Here is a 14,652-nt window from a genome sequence, read left to right as displayed (position 1 = left end):
AAGGAAGGAGAAAGGGGGACATGAAAAGCTAAACCATCAGTAATAAACTCAATTCCTCCCTCTTCCTTTTCCTGCTCGTGAGTGACCCCTCTCGCAGCAGTACACACATTACAACAAGCCAAGACAACAGCAATAAAGCCAATGGCCAAAAAGAAGAGCCGAAAGGGCAATATGAGATCATCAACAGCATAGGTACATTACCACGCCAGAATGCCTATGAGCAGTCCAGGCTATACGGTAGCAAAAAGAAAAAAAGAAGACACAAATAAAGGAATTCACAACGTCCTGCCTAGCCTATTTCAAAATCGGTTCTGGCCCGGGCTCATATTGCCCTGGCGGGGCGACTGGCCCGGGGCCTGTTGCGACGGGAACATGTGCGGATTCTCGTCGAGCAAGTCATCGAGGTAGGCGCTGGGCGCACGCACCGACGACGGGCGGTTCAGGTTTAGTGTGCTGGAGCTCATGTTGCGGCGCTGGGGCGCAAAGTGCGGCGAGTTCTCGGGCGACGGCTCAGCCACGAGGTTGGAACGGCTGTAGTTGCGGGCGTCGGGGTGCAAGTTGGACATGCTAATGCTCTGGCCGACGCTGGTGCTGCCCTGGGCAAAGCCGACGGGCGGCGCAGGCGAGTTGGACGAGGCGTAGAAGCCGGCGGGCAGGAAGCGCGATTCGCGGTTGGCGTTGAGGCCAGCGCTGGGCGCGGCAGTGGGCGAGTAGAAGAGGTTGGTCATACTGGGCGTGCCGGAAGGAATGGGGCCACGAGTCGTGCGGCGTACGCCGCGGCCATTGGCGGCAGCAGATCCCTCAGGGTTGCGGGCGGCAAGCGATGGCGACGAGTCGTGGTCGGTGTACTTGTAGAAGGGGGCAGCAGGGGGGATGGGGTAGGCGGACTTGTCATTGCTGAGGGCCTGGGCACGGGCGGCACGCTCAACGGACCGGTGCAGCATGCAGGCTACTATGCCACGCCACAGCAGCACGGCCAGAGCAAAGGTGCCGAGGATCGCACCGACGGCAATGAAGACGGTGCCGTCGGGGGCACTGGAACGGTGCATAAAGGGCGCCTCGCTGGTAGGGGGCACGGAAGCGGCAGGGTACGAGGGAATAGCAGCAGTGTTGGTGAGGGTGGGGAGACTGTTGGAGGTTGTGGCGCTGCTGGTGGTGGAACTGGTCACGACGGATGACGAGACGGACGACGTGGCGGAAGTCTCGGTAGTGGCAGTCTCGGAGGCAGAGGAAGTTGAAGAGGCGGAAGACGTGCGAGAAGCCGAAGACGCAGATGTGGAGGACGAGGCCTCTTCGATTGTTGACGAGGCGTCAGCCGAGGAAGCGGCAGATGATGAGTCCTGGGCAGCAGACTCGTCCTGGGCTAGGACGCTCTGGGTGAAGGCCGCCAGAAAGACAGCCGAGAGCAGGAACTTGGAGTTATCCATGGTGTCGCTCTACAAACCAACAATCGGAAGCGGCTACTGGGCAAGAAACAGAAGTGTAGTCTGGAGCTCAAAGGCCAATGTGGGCGGCGTGGCTGCTGTGTGACGTGACGAGGCCGTGCACGCTCCGGAGTTCTTGCTGATGCGTGATGCGGGCTCTCGCGTACCGCGACGCGAGCTATACGGGCGGGAGAGGAGGCAGAGATGCTTGGGGCCAACGGGGAACTGGTGCTGGTGAAGCGATATCCCGAGGGGCAACGGCGCGCGTGTTTTGGTGGTGGGTGAAGAAGCGCTGAGAGGACGAGAGTGGCTGACGATGGGGCGCGAAAACGAGGGTCCGAAAAAAAAACAAGATCAAATAATCAAAAGAACCAGAAATGGCCAGCGATCGTCGAGATTTCGATTAGGCAAAGAACAAAAAAGCAAAGCGTGAACGAACGGGGGGGCCGCGGTGCGAAGAAATCGGGATGAAGATGCTGAAATGAAGTCGAGGCAAACACGAAATTCGTCAAGACGACCGTCACAGTTGAGACAGCGACAAAAAATAGAAGCAAAGCCCCTACAGAACAGAACCCCTAGGGCCAAGCCTTCATTCCAGTAATTCTAATGGGCCTGCTTTGCCTCCGAGTTGCAGGGAGGCCCCTGAACAAAGGAAAAATAGAGCCCTGAGAGGGTCGTTGTTGTGGGTGATGGAGATACAGTGCCACACAGGGTCTTTGCACGGCCTACAATACACTAAAATCCACTACATGCTGCCGGTTCATTACAGTGCAACTACAACTGTGTACTTCAGCCACCGCAACTGTGGCGTCTGACAGTACCTTTTTCTTATCGACAAGCTCAAGCCCCACTAAATTTTGGCAAAGCGAACCAAGAAGCCATCGTCAACATCACCACCGCAGCAACAACCGCCCTCCAAGCTTCAAGGCCCATCGCTTCTGACCGCCACCCTTCCACGTCTTCTGAGTCGCCGCTCTCTCACGAATCCAGTGGCCCTACTACACACACGACCCCTCGCCCACCTTCGCCGCGCCACCGCCGATCTCACGAGAAACAAAGGAACAATGGGTGTTGCGAAACGCACAAGAAAGTTTGCGCAGGTTCGTCTTTTTTTGCCCCAGTCGCCCTTGTCCCGTAGTTCAATAAAGCTTTGATTCTGTGGCTGTCGAAAGGACTTGTCACTTCCACAACAGAGGCATGCTAGCTGTAGCCGGCCAGTTTGCATGTCAAGGGTAATCGCTAACTGGAGATACTATAGGTCAAGCGCATCATTGGCAAGAGTAGGTGCTTCATTTACTAGCAATGCAGGTCTTGTGCTAGGCTCTTTTCGTTGGACTATTCTGCATAGTATTTTAGAGTGGGAGCGCCTGAGAAAGATATCTGACCATCTCTATCAGTCGCATACAAACACGTTCCTCTCTTGGTGGCATCCTACTTGCATCAGCTCTGCGATACACCTGCCTTCCTTTCTTCTCTCCTTCGCCTCTCAACGTCCCTCCTCACGTAAAGACATAACAAGCTAACCACCAGTCTCTGCTCCCCATCAACAGATGATGCGCGCCTCAAGGAAAACAAGCTAAAGGCCGACGAGGCCAACAAGAAGAAGACGGAAGAATCCAAGACGGACGAAGTGGTGCGCGAGATTGCGCAAATGCCATCCAACCTGTTCTTTCAGCACAACACGGCCCTGGTGCCGCCTTACAACGTGCTGGTCGATACCAACTTTGTCAACCACTCCGTCAGCCGCAAGCTCGACTTGCTGGGCGCCATGATGGACTGCCTGTATGCCAAGTGCAACATTATCATTACCGAATGTGTCATGGCTGAGCTGGAAAAGCTGGGCCCGCGGTATCGGCTAGCACTCAAGGTGGCGCGTGATGAGCGCTGGGATCGGTACAGATGCCAACACAAGGGAACAGTAAGTTTTCTCGTCGCCTTGTTCTTGTTGTTTCCAGGAGATGAGGTGGGAGGTTCATTACCTTTGTCCGTCTCAAGAAAACCTCATTGTTTCTTTCTTCCATGTGCCTGAGCCTCGGTTTTGTTAACCTTATTACATTCTAGTATGCCGATGACTGCATCGTACAAACAGTTCAGGCGGCGCGTGTGTACATTGTGGCCACCAACGATAAGGATCTCCAACGCCGGATTCGCAAGATTCCAGGTGTGCCTCTGCTCAAGGTCGGCCGGGGCAAGATGTTTATCGAAAGACTACCCGGAGCTCCCGACTCATAAACCAGCGACATGTCGGTCGGTCGGTCGGTCTGGCACCCTTCTGTTCGGAGTGTCAGTTTTGGGAAGCCCTGCCCTACGTCTCTCAGCCAAGGACATCATTCCGGCCAGATTTGTCTACATATTGTATTCCCTCTGTCATTTCTGCTCTTTTAGTCTTTTTTTTTGTTTGGCTTGGTTTCTTTCTTCCATTTGTGGTTCATATCTGACTTGTCTTGGTGTCAGCTAAGACAAGTCAGTAATGTTGGCGTTGTGTGTTCGTTACTTTGGGCGCAAAAAAAGAAGGACGATATCTTTTTTCTTCTTATCTACATATAGTTATAGACAATATCGCGTACTTGCAATCCAGTCATACGTGTATGTACATCTCGTCTTGGGGAGCGGGCTCTCAACAGGTTGACTAGGTCAAAGTGACGTGTTGGGTTAGGGTGGTACAAGCACAGACAACCATGTGTGCTTGAGTTTCTCTCTTAGGGTTGGGCTGACTGGGCTTGGCCATGAAAATTCTTGCTTCCAGACCAGAGAATCGGAGCGAAGCCATTTCAACATCATGCGATATGAGTTGACTTGTATAAAGCAGTAAAGTTGCTAAAGGATTCGGGGAGTAGGGTTATAGCGGAAGATCATGTCTCTAGGGTTCCCATGAGCCTCCTGTTCTTCTCTCCGTGTACGTAATAGATTGCATGATTTCTGCGAAGGAAGACGAAAAATGGACAAATAGCGAGAGAATTGCACAGCGCATTTTTTTCTTGTTGTGAAAAACACGGGCGCCCGTGCCGTTGCATCCATGCAATTTGGTGCAAGAAGAATGAGGCTCGGCGATATAGGCCGAGAGGAGAGAAAGTGAAGGGGAAATGGAAAGCGGCTCAAGGATGGAGACTACGTCTGGAAAAGAAGCATCCCAATATGTACTGCAGACTTGTAACTAGACGTGAAAGATAACTAGTTAGTTACTACTACAGACTTGTAGTTAGTCAGTTAGCACACGTTCATACAAGCCTCCCTCCCTCTCCCAGAGATGGCGACCGAGTCTTCTTCGGCGCCTTCTTCAGCAGCCAGCTTACGAAACGCCACTTGCTGTGCCGGAAAGACGTCCCGGATACTACGCTCTGCAGTTTTGACACTTGGCTTTGTTCCGTGATTTTAAGTACTTGAATTTCTTTCGTCCTTTTTTTTGTCGTCATTTGGGTCCCAAAGCATGTAAACCCTGTAAACCCGGCAAACTTGGGATCAGAGCAGAAAAAAAAACGTGAGCCGACCAGCTGATGGAGCAAAAAAAAAAAAAGAGAAAAAAAGAGAAAAAAAAAAGAAAGAAAAGGCCCATGAGCTAACTTCTGTGGTTATCCTAGATATTAATACTCCTAGTTTTATCTGTGGCTCCCCGTACTCTCCCGCCTATTGTCACACAGTAAAAATACCTCCAGTTGGTTGGGTCAACCTCAACTAACTAGCTGATACATCTCTCATCTCTCTCACATCTTACATCGCCAGGCTGCCCTTAGATCAGACCAACCAGAGAACCCCGGAAAAGAGACAATGGCCCAATGGGGTTGGTGTTTCCGGTTGTGAGTACCCAAATCAATCTCATAATCATGTATCACAGCCATAACACTTTACACATTGTTATCATCAATCAGCAACTCGGCTGTCTGTCTGTGTGTGTTCTCCAACATCTGACCAGAACCGTGGACTGCGACGCTACAAGTGTGTACGTACTTGTACATATAAATGTACTTGCATAGACATGGACGATAGAGACACCGACTTATACAGTCCTGTCGTTCTCCGTTTTCCTTTTCTCTCTCCCGGCCGTGGTCTGATAGGGACGCTACAGCATAATATATGCCCTTGTATGTATGTCGCATGCAGCCTCTGTCAGCTCACCTGTGGCCTCATGTGAATGTATTGTATGTTGTATGTTGTATGTAGCCAGCTATGGACATTTTGCAAGCCCCCCTGATGCAACGCTCTAGGCCATATTCTTTTACCCCAGACAAACTCGGACGACCACCCAACCACGTCCATATTCCAACGGTACAGGCGGACAAGACCAAGCTATTAAATCATCACCAGAAAATAAGAGGCCAATACTGGTAGCAATACACCGGTAGAATGGCAACATCAAGCCGTAGGGCCACACCTAGAACCCCACGCCTAGAAATACCGGCTCCTGATTGGCTTTTGGTTTCAAGCCCAGGAACAGAGATAACAGACAGCCCCATGTCGAGACAGACTGAGAGACATACAAACAGACTGATTGACTGACAGGCCAGACTGCGCCGTCTTCTCGGCAGCAACGCGAACTCGGGACAACCAGCCAGTCTGCCAGTGTCTCGGTTTCTTATCTCTGGTGTTTTGGTTTTATCTACACCATATCACTACAATATCAATCCGGGGCTACTTAGGGTTGATTGTAGCTACCGCTCTGCATAGTATAGCATAGCTAACATAACATGGAGAAAAGGTTCTGCTTGGTCTCGTCTCGAGAGGGGAGGGACTGTTATCTCTGGGTTACCCCAAGGCCTAGGATGACAGGGCAAACCGTGCGGACACAAGACTATTCAAGCCAGAGGAGGGAAAGTCGAGAACCAGAGCGACTTATAGTTGGTTGCAAGTACATCCATACTGGTGCATGGTTATTTGAAGAAGCATTAGTTAGCACAGAATTGCATCACACCAAGGACCGGCCTAGAAAAAGACAGGACCCGGGCCAGGACAAGGAGGACCCCATCATTTAGTAACCTTGAAATTTTTCATGGCCAGGGCGGGCGATTGATAAGAAGAACCTGCGCTCCTTTTCCTTCCCTCTTGCGGCTGGCTGGCTCCCCCATCCCCTGTGACCTTCCATGCCCCGTTTTCTTTGCTGCCACCAAGCGGGCTTGCTTGCTTGCTTGTATAAAATGGCTGCCTCGCTTTTCAAGAAGCTGGCCAGCAATCAACCTTAACCAAGCTCAGCTTACACTAGGGCACGTGCGGCGTTCTTGTCCAGCACGCAATCAGGTCCAAGAACAGGACAAGCAGAGAGCGTGTGTGTATGTGTGTGTGTGTGTGTATACCTGGAGGCCGTAGATTAGCAAACGGACGGACAATAAAGGAGGCAGATCAAGGGCGCAAAGATACGAAGCCCACCAACACATGTATTCCGGTGCAGAAAGGCCGGCGGTCTTGTGGCTGTTCATGCAGTGCAGAGCAATTCCCGGCCTGCTTATGTAACTATTACCGCTGCTGAATTTACAGCAATTTATCGACGAGATCCGTTTTCTCTCCGGGTTTTGCGCTCGCTTGTGCTTTTTTTTTTCTTCCTAGTGTAGTGCATGTGCAGGTCTTTGTTAACCAACGGACGACAATATGGGGCAAGGCATTTATATGTGCAGAGGCAGTTGTTGAGGAGGGAGAGGGATTGGCGTGCTGACAGGTGTGTGAGGGCCTATGAAGATATGAAAACGTGAGAATGAACATGTGAATGTGAAAAAAAGCGTAAGATAGGCGGATGTATCAACTAACTATGCACTTGTGCCCTTTTCTTTTTCGGGCGAGCTGTTATCAGTTCCCGGTCATGTGGCCACTACCACTGCCACTATGTACAAGTCCAGGCTAGCTAGCCAGGACTTGGTCTTGGGCTTTGGCCGTGCAGTTTTAAGGAATGCGCTTTATCGGAGGAGGTGCCATGCCATGGTAGTTATTGATTGTATTGCCGGCGTTTGGAAGGTCATGCCGTACGTAGGGCGTGTGTTTTGTGTTTTGATGTTGGGGCGTTTTGGACAGCCAGGAAGGGTGGCGTTTTCCCTGTGCCGGCCGGCGTTTTAGCTTTGGCTGCGTTTTCGCGCTGGCTGCGTTTTCGCTTTGGTGGCATTTCTTTGGTGGCATTTGCCTCCCTCCCCGCGTTTGCCTGTCGTCCCTGCGTTTAGCACTGACATTGACGGCGTTTGGCTTGGCCGGCCGGGCTTTTGTGCAGCTGTGCTACGCCGCCTGGATGGTCTTTACCGCTCGCTCTTTCTGCTTTCTGGGGTTCCTTATCTTCGTGCCAACGCCAACAAAGAAAGAGGCAACTACTGGAAATGAGTCCCTTCTCCTTCTCCTACTCCTTCTCATTCTCTGTATCTATCTTGTTCCCATCTCGCTGATATCTGGCCAACTTGGCTTTGTAAAAATTCTCCTGGCTCTTGTTTTCTTGAATTCTTCTTTTCATCGTCATCGCATCATCCCCGAAAAACCTGTTGAGCCGTCTTCTTCTTTTCGCTGTCCAATTTTTGCTGCTTCTGGCCACTTACAGTCGCGTTTGACGTCCAAATAGAGCACAATTATTCCCCGCCTTTCCAGTCTGCATTTTCTTCTTTTTTTTCTTTGATATTTTGACGCCAACTTGCCTTGACACTCCCAAATTCTCCTCCGTCGATAAAACCTACCGCTCCTGATAACACCGCTGCTGCTTTGGTGTCTCAAGTTTCTGTCTCTCGTTGTCTTGTCCTGTCGCCGTTGAAGAATATAAAAAAAAGGACCGCTGCTTCACCAGGGGTCTCGTCTCCCCCTTGATCAATACTTCCCACGATACTCGGTCCTGTGGAAAATATTTATGTTTTCCCTCTTTCCACTACTCTGTCACCGCTCACTCAACCATTTTTTTTCTTCTTCTCCCATCCCAGCTCCAGTCAGCCAGCCAAAGTCCAAAGGCCCAGGCCTCCATCATCGCAAGTCAAGCCTGCCGCACCCTTGGAATTTGGCTTGGAACCACTTTCAACCCCACCGCCTAAACTAAGAGCCTCGATTTTTTTTCATCTTAATTTGCCTTTTCTTCCTCCCAGCTTGATTTCAACTTGATTTTTGCTTCTTTCTCCGTTCTGCTATTCCTCTTACTCAAGAATACGACTGCAGCACCTTCAGCGCTTCTCGCTCACCGGCCAATCTCATCCCCTCTCTCAGCTTCCTTGTTTTCTCTTTTCATCACCGAACCGGCCAAGATATATCAATCCTCGTCTCGTCCGTCTTCGCTTGTCTTCTCCTCACACGTCTTTTCCCACTTCTGTCGTCTTCTCTTCCACTGCTGCCTTTTAAACGCACGCACGCACGTACGCACAGCACACATACACCCCGCCATTCCTTTTGACAGCATACCTTGTAGCGTGCGAAAAAAAAAATCACTAGTTGTATTCTTTTGACTTAACAAGCTTCTTCCAAATTAAGAGTCTCGAAAATAATACTCGAAAAAATGCCTGCCCAACTCTCCGGATTTGGTCTTCCCATACGGCCTGCACCCTCTCGCGAAACAATCCGTGTGTCGACCGTTGCTCCCATAAATGTTCCTCTGGCTTCCAAGCCTCGCACTCACAAACATTCGAGATCTTCATACTCAGAATCCTCGCCTCTTGTTAGCCGGAATAGCTCCCACGCTTTTCGCCCATTCAAACGTCAAATGTCTACCCCCGACAAGACCATTGCCGTCATCAACGCCAGTGGCCGCCAAGCGGCTTCGCTGATTCGGAATTGCACTGCTGTTGGCTACTACGTGAGAGCTCAGCTGCGGAATCTTGAGGGCGTTGTCGCGACCGAGGTTTCTACCAATCCCAACGTCCATTGCATTGTTGGCGAGCTCTACACCCGTACCAAACCCACCACCGATGCGAATCGCGATGTCACACAAAACGGCCCCATCTCCGGCGTCGGCATCAATCACAACATTATCGACGATGTCTTCCGCGACGTCGAATTAGCTTTCATCAATACCACCTTTTACGGAGATGAAGTTAATATTGGCAAGGCCATTGTCGATGCTGCCAAGCGCGCTGGTGTTCAGTATCTAGTCTACTCGTCTATGCCCGACCATTCGAGCTACAATAAGAACTGGGAAGCTCTCCCACTGTGGGCTACCAAGCAGAGAGTAGAGGAATACATTGTTGAGTCTGGAATTCCCTCCACTTTTGTCTACACTGGCATCTACAACAACAACTTCACCTCCCTCAAGTACCCCCTCTTTTGTATGGACCTGCAACGTGACGGCTCTTTTGTGTGGCAAGCTCCTTTCAATCCCAACGTTAAACTCCCATGGCTGGATGCCGAGCATGATGTCGGGCCTGCAATTCTTCAGGTCTTCAAGGATGGTCCGAAGAAATGGGGTGGTAAGCGAGTTGGACTTGCTTACGAGCTTCTGACTCCCATTGAAGCCTGCCAGGTCTTTTCCAAAGGAGTTGGCCGCCCTGTCAAGTACATTCAAGGTCCCATTGAGGTTGAAGTTCCCATCCCCACCGGCTACCGCGAGCAATTGGAAGCACTTGGCCGTCTGTTCAGCCTGGGTAAGGAAGACCCCGCCAAGCAACCCCCTTACTTTGGCGATGCCATCCTCGAAAAGACCTGCATCGATCAGTCAATGCAGCTTTGGGAGGGCCCTCGTGGCCTTGAGGAATACGCACGTGAAGTTTTCCCCTTGGAAGAGCAGGCCAATGGCATGAGATGGATGGACGAAGAAGAGTCACTGTCAAGAGCAACCAGTGCCCTCAATATTAATCGTGCGACAATTCCCTTTAATGGCGGTAGCAATGGTGGTATTGATGCTACCATCCAACAGCCGACTGCCGACGATGAGGACCAGGATGACGACGAGTACTCAGATGACGACGAAGACGACGGCCTGGTAATGAAGGCTCGCAAGCGGGATGAAGAACAATGGCTTGCTTAGGCTACGATTCCGTGTTTTCCGAGTTCCTGATGTGAGCTCACACGTCATGGAAGCACTCAATCGACTTTGGTCGAAACGAGTTGCGATTGCCCTTCATCTGGGGTTGGGTCTCGAGCCACGAATGGTCATGCCATCATAGCTGCTATATTGACGGAATGAGGCCCCCCGCCCAGCTCTCCCTGGGTCTTGGTATGAGTTATGAGAAGAGCCAGAGCCAACATGTTCTTCTTATTTCTGTGAATTCTGACTTCACGCTGTGTTATTTATTTATTTTTTTGGGCTGCTTGTGCCTCCCCGATTTCTACCTCCTGCTCTTCCTTTATTCTCCTCTCTCTACCATTCCCCCCCTCTCCCTCATATCCTATCATTCTGGAGTCGTGCATTGGGTTTTTGTATTTCTGGCTGTTCTTTTGGTCGCCATCATTGCTTTCTCTAACAGTTTTTTCTTTTCTTCATTTTATTTAAACCAAGCGAGATTTTTAACAAAGGCGTCGGTCGGTCACCGGCAAACAACGAAAAGCAAAAAAGTTTGTTTTATGGGGGTTGATTTCTTGTTTTTTTTCTTTTTTGGTGAAGAGGGAAGCGAGGACCTTGTGAAGGTTATCTTTTGTTTTTTTCTTTTCTCTTTTGTGCCTTGTCTTTCGAGAAGTTGGACAACTTGGAAGTCAGGCCTAGCATTTTTCCTCCTCTCATTGAAGTAACCTTCATGTACTCTATCTTCTTTATTGTATTACAGCTCAACGACGAAATGACATTTAACCTAGAATCAAACCTAGTGAGACTATGATCATCACTATATGTATGTATGCACATAGCAGCCGATGAACCCCAACCCAACCCCTGAATCGTAGGAACTACACATGTTCTTGGCTTTGAGGCATCTTCAGATACAGGAATACACACTCATGGGGGATGTTGATTCTTGAGAAAAGATCTGTTTTATTAAGTCATTATCAAACTACGGGTATCATTTATCACAAAGCCCAGACCAAATTTTCATTACCCGACACTCTTACGCGTTGACTTTTTCAGCTTGTGATTCCACTGGTGCAGAAGGCTGCTGGTTAGCCTTCATGTTGCCCTCGCTCAGCTGGTTCAGCTCATCTTCCTGGTCATCCAGATGACGGAACTGAATCCAGAACAGAATACCCGCAATGAAAGCCAAAACACCAACCGAGGCGTAGTTCCAAACCAGCAGCGGGTCTTCGGACAGGGAAACCCAGGCCTGGCCAATGGCAGCGGAGATGGCACTCATAAACAGCGCGATGGCCTGCACCATGGAGCGCATGTTGGCCGGGGCCTTGGAGTAGGCGTACTCGAGCGACGTGATGGAGGCAAAAATCTCGGACAGGGCAATCAGCACGTATGCGCCAGACTGGGCCCACACGGAGATGTTGGGCTTGGTGTCGCAGGTGGACGGGTAGCGGCCGCAGTCACTCTGGCGGTAGATGTAGTACTGCAGCACGCACGAGTAGACCATGGCCAGGGCGCCGGCCATGAAGCCGGCAAAGATCTTGCGGATGGGCGTGAAGCGGATCTTCCAGCGGCGCAGGGCGGGGTAGAAAAACATGTCGCAGATGGGGATGAAGATGATGAGGGCCAGCGGGTCGAGGTTCGAGACAATCTCGTTGGGCAGGCCGCCGAGCTGCAGCGTGGCCGCCTGCGACACCAGGTTGTTGTTGAGCTGGTTGTACGTCAGCCAGTAGATGGGGTACCAGCAAAAGACGGAGCAGGCCGAGAATCCACGGCGCAGCTCGTCGACCCACGCGTCGTCAAACGTCATCCACTGCGGCTTGGTGCCGGGCGCAAAGGAGCTCGGCTTGACCTTGTCCCAGAACGTGCCGTCGTGCATGTTGCGCCAGGTGGCGAAGGGGTTGATGGACCAGCGGCCCTTTTGCGCAAGCATAAACGTCTTGAGCGCGGGGCCGAGCACCGAGCCGTCGGGCTCGCGACGCACGTAGCGCCGGCGGCCCCATAGCATGACCAGCGGGCAGAAGGAGAGCATGACGGTGGGCAGCAGGAAGGCGAGCCAGAAGCCGACGTATTTTTCGGCAAAGGACATGGAGATTTGGCCCAGCAGCGCACCGACGTTGATGAACATGTAGAACCAGTTGTACACGTGTTCAACGGTCAAGGTCGGGTCAACGATGACGCGCTCGCCCGACTTGGTGGTCTCGACGCGCATGTGTTGGTTGGGCAGCTGCTCGACGATCAGAGGCGAGATGTTGGGCTTGAAACCACCGGTACCAAAGCCAATGGTGATGATAGCAATGATCATAGCAGCCAGCGAGCTGTTGGGTTTGGTAATGACGGGAGGCAAAGCAGAGATGATCTAGATGGTGGATGTGGGTGTTAGTGGTGTGAATGAAACTTGTGTAACAACGCTTTCTTCGTGTAACTGCGTGTGTACCAGTAGACTGGTAGTATTAACTCACCAAAATCAAATGGCCGATCAGATCAATACTAAGAGCCACGCAGATCGTCTTGTAACGACCCCAGTACTTATCGGCCACCCACGAGCCAAAGAGCGGCATGGTGTACTGCCAAAACTGGTTGAAAGTAGTGATACCAGTGGACGCACGCTGGGACATGCCGAGTGCACCGGGCTGGCCATGTTTGCCGCTGGCACCGGTGTTGGAGCCCGGAGGCAGGGGCTGCTGAATGAAGTTGGTGACTGTGAGGAGAGCCGGCGGCGTTAGCAGGGGCAAAGGAATCCGGGTGGGCGTCGGGGAGTGGCGGATAGGTCCTGGCAGGGCGGAGTCTTTTTTTTCACTTCTTGGCGGGATGAAAGAACAGAAGCGGAAGAGACTACTTACAGACAATTACGGTTCCGTAGTAAGAAAAGCGCTCGCACGCCTCGACAATGGCAATGGTGAACAGCGACAGCGACACCTTGTCGGCAACACGGCGCAGCGTGGCCAGTTCCGCCTGGGTGGGCGAGTCGTCAAAGATGCGGCTCTTGACAGACATTACCTGCATGTCCTTCTTATCGTCCGACACGGTCTTGACGACATCGTGCTCATCGACTTGCTGGTCATCGACTTGCTCATCGGCATCCTGAGCGACAGGGACCACCCGGCTGTTGCTGACGCCGTCGGGGGACATGGTGGAAGGACGAGAGGGAGGTATGGAATGAAGGCGGGTATAGAAGGAAAGGGCAAGGACGGAGCGCGACCGGTGTTGTGTGTTTTTCTCCTGTTTCTTTTCCCTCTGCTGTGACAAAAGGGCAAAGGAGAATACGAGATAGGAAGGAGACGAGGTTGGATGGGAGCACAGCAGCAATTATATGGGCTCTGCGGCCTCCTATGGGGTCTTGAGGTGATAGTGTCTGCAAGATATTGCACTACTTTAGCCGGTTTCTCGATGAGGGCGGGCTGTCGCCATGTCCAGATTAAGGCATCATTTTTTTCGGGCATAGTGGAGGCACGAGAAGCCGGGGATTTCAATCGATACAATATTATTTGTCCCTCACATCCACCGTACATCGACGAGGCCCTCGGCAGTAGTGTGCGAGTGCATCCAGGACAAACTAACCGATCAACTCTAGCCCGCTAAGCTTTTCTACTTACAAGCACATGTTGATTTAGTGTCCATCAGAATCCCTGTAAGCTGTCTCGGCATTACCCAAAGAAGCAAAGCCAGGAAAGATAGGCGCGGGTTCCTTTGTTGTTGTTTGCAACGTTGGATCTGACATGGCATGGCTTATCCTAGGAACTTGTGAAACTTGGACCAAATCAAAGCTTAGTTATTTCTTTTTCCCTTTTGGCTTCTTCTTCTCCTCTCTTGGTCCTCGCTCATCCGGCACTAGAGCGTGAAAGATTTGTTAGTGCTCGCTTTAGACACTAGACCCCAGCCCAGATAGGCCCTCCAGCCAGGCCCTCGGCATATAGACCAGCACTGGGATACACAATCACAATATAGGTGCAAGCATATTTCTTCAGAGAGCGAGCGACGACTACCAAGACAAAGCAGAAAGGATCCGCTGTACAGTACGCTAGCCGGCTGCCAAACGCTGCACGGGCTGCGGTTAGTTATATTTGCCTGGGCCCTGGCCGTCAAAAGTTCCGCCGCCATTATGGAAGTCCCCTGCCGCTGGGAAGAGGGAGAAGGAAACCAGAGAAGGAAAAAAAAAAAAAAAAAAGGGTCGCGGTTATATCGTCTAATGATGCGTGTGTGCGTCGCATACCTGACTCTATTGCACCGTTGAGCGTATCTCGCCCCTGTTTAGGAAGGCCGTCGTGTAGCTGCTGATCACATCATTCTCTCGGATTACTTATCGCCGGCTGGACGTGCACTATCGCCGTCCTTAAAACTTGGATAGATAGACAA

At 51.4% G+C, this 14,652-nt stretch overlaps 4 protein-coding genes across 4 annotated transcripts; 2 read left to right on the top strand and 2 right to left on the bottom strand.

The window, feature by feature from the left end:
• Positions 1-299: 299 nt before the first annotated feature.
• On the bottom strand, positions 300-1,427 carry BROUX77_001364 (uncharacterized protein; the record flags this gene model as incomplete). Its single annotated transcript, XM_073745785.1, has 1 exon — positions 300-1,427. The coding sequence occupies one exon, from the start codon at positions 1,425-1,427 to the stop codon at positions 300-302; it is 1,128 nt and encodes a 375-aa protein (XP_073609599.1).
• A 1,061-nt stretch (positions 1,428-2,488) lies between these two features.
• Positions 2,489-3,656, top strand: BROUX77_001363 (uncharacterized protein; the record flags this gene model as incomplete). The annotated part of the gene is made up of 4 exons (XM_073745784.1): positions 2,489-2,524; positions 2,683-2,704; positions 2,975-3,342; positions 3,486-3,656. The coding sequence occupies 4 exons, from the start codon at positions 2,489-2,491 to the stop codon at positions 3,654-3,656; spliced, it is 597 nt and encodes a 198-aa protein (XP_073609598.1).
• A 5,203-nt stretch (positions 3,657-8,859) lies between these two features.
• Positions 8,860-10,323, top strand: BROUX77_001362 (uncharacterized protein; the record flags this gene model as incomplete). Its single annotated transcript, XM_073745783.1, has 1 exon — positions 8,860-10,323. The coding sequence occupies one exon, from the start codon at positions 8,860-8,862 to the stop codon at positions 10,321-10,323; it is 1,464 nt and encodes a 487-aa protein (XP_073609597.1).
• A 1,012-nt stretch (positions 10,324-11,335) lies between these two features.
• Positions 11,336-13,428, bottom strand: BROUX77_001361 (uncharacterized protein; the record flags this gene model as incomplete). The annotated part of the gene is made up of 3 exons (XM_073745782.1): positions 11,336-12,655; positions 12,759-12,997; positions 13,140-13,428. 3 exons carry the CDS (start codon positions 13,426-13,428, stop codon positions 11,336-11,338), a joined length of 1,848 nt encoding a protein of 615 aa, XP_073609596.1.
• Between the last annotated feature and the right edge of the window lie 1,224 nt (positions 13,429-14,652).

This window comes from Berkeleyomyces rouxiae (genome assembly GCF_048999995.1).
Source record: "Berkeleyomyces rouxiae strain 22BRR77 chromosome Unknown BrBRR77_ptg000001l, whole genome shotgun sequence".
Classification (NCBI taxonomy): Eukaryota; Fungi; Ascomycota; class Sordariomycetes; order Microascales; family Ceratocystidaceae; genus Berkeleyomyces; species Berkeleyomyces rouxiae.
Note: the sequence above shows the minus strand (reverse complement) of the source record. Positions and strands in the feature narration are given on the sequence as shown.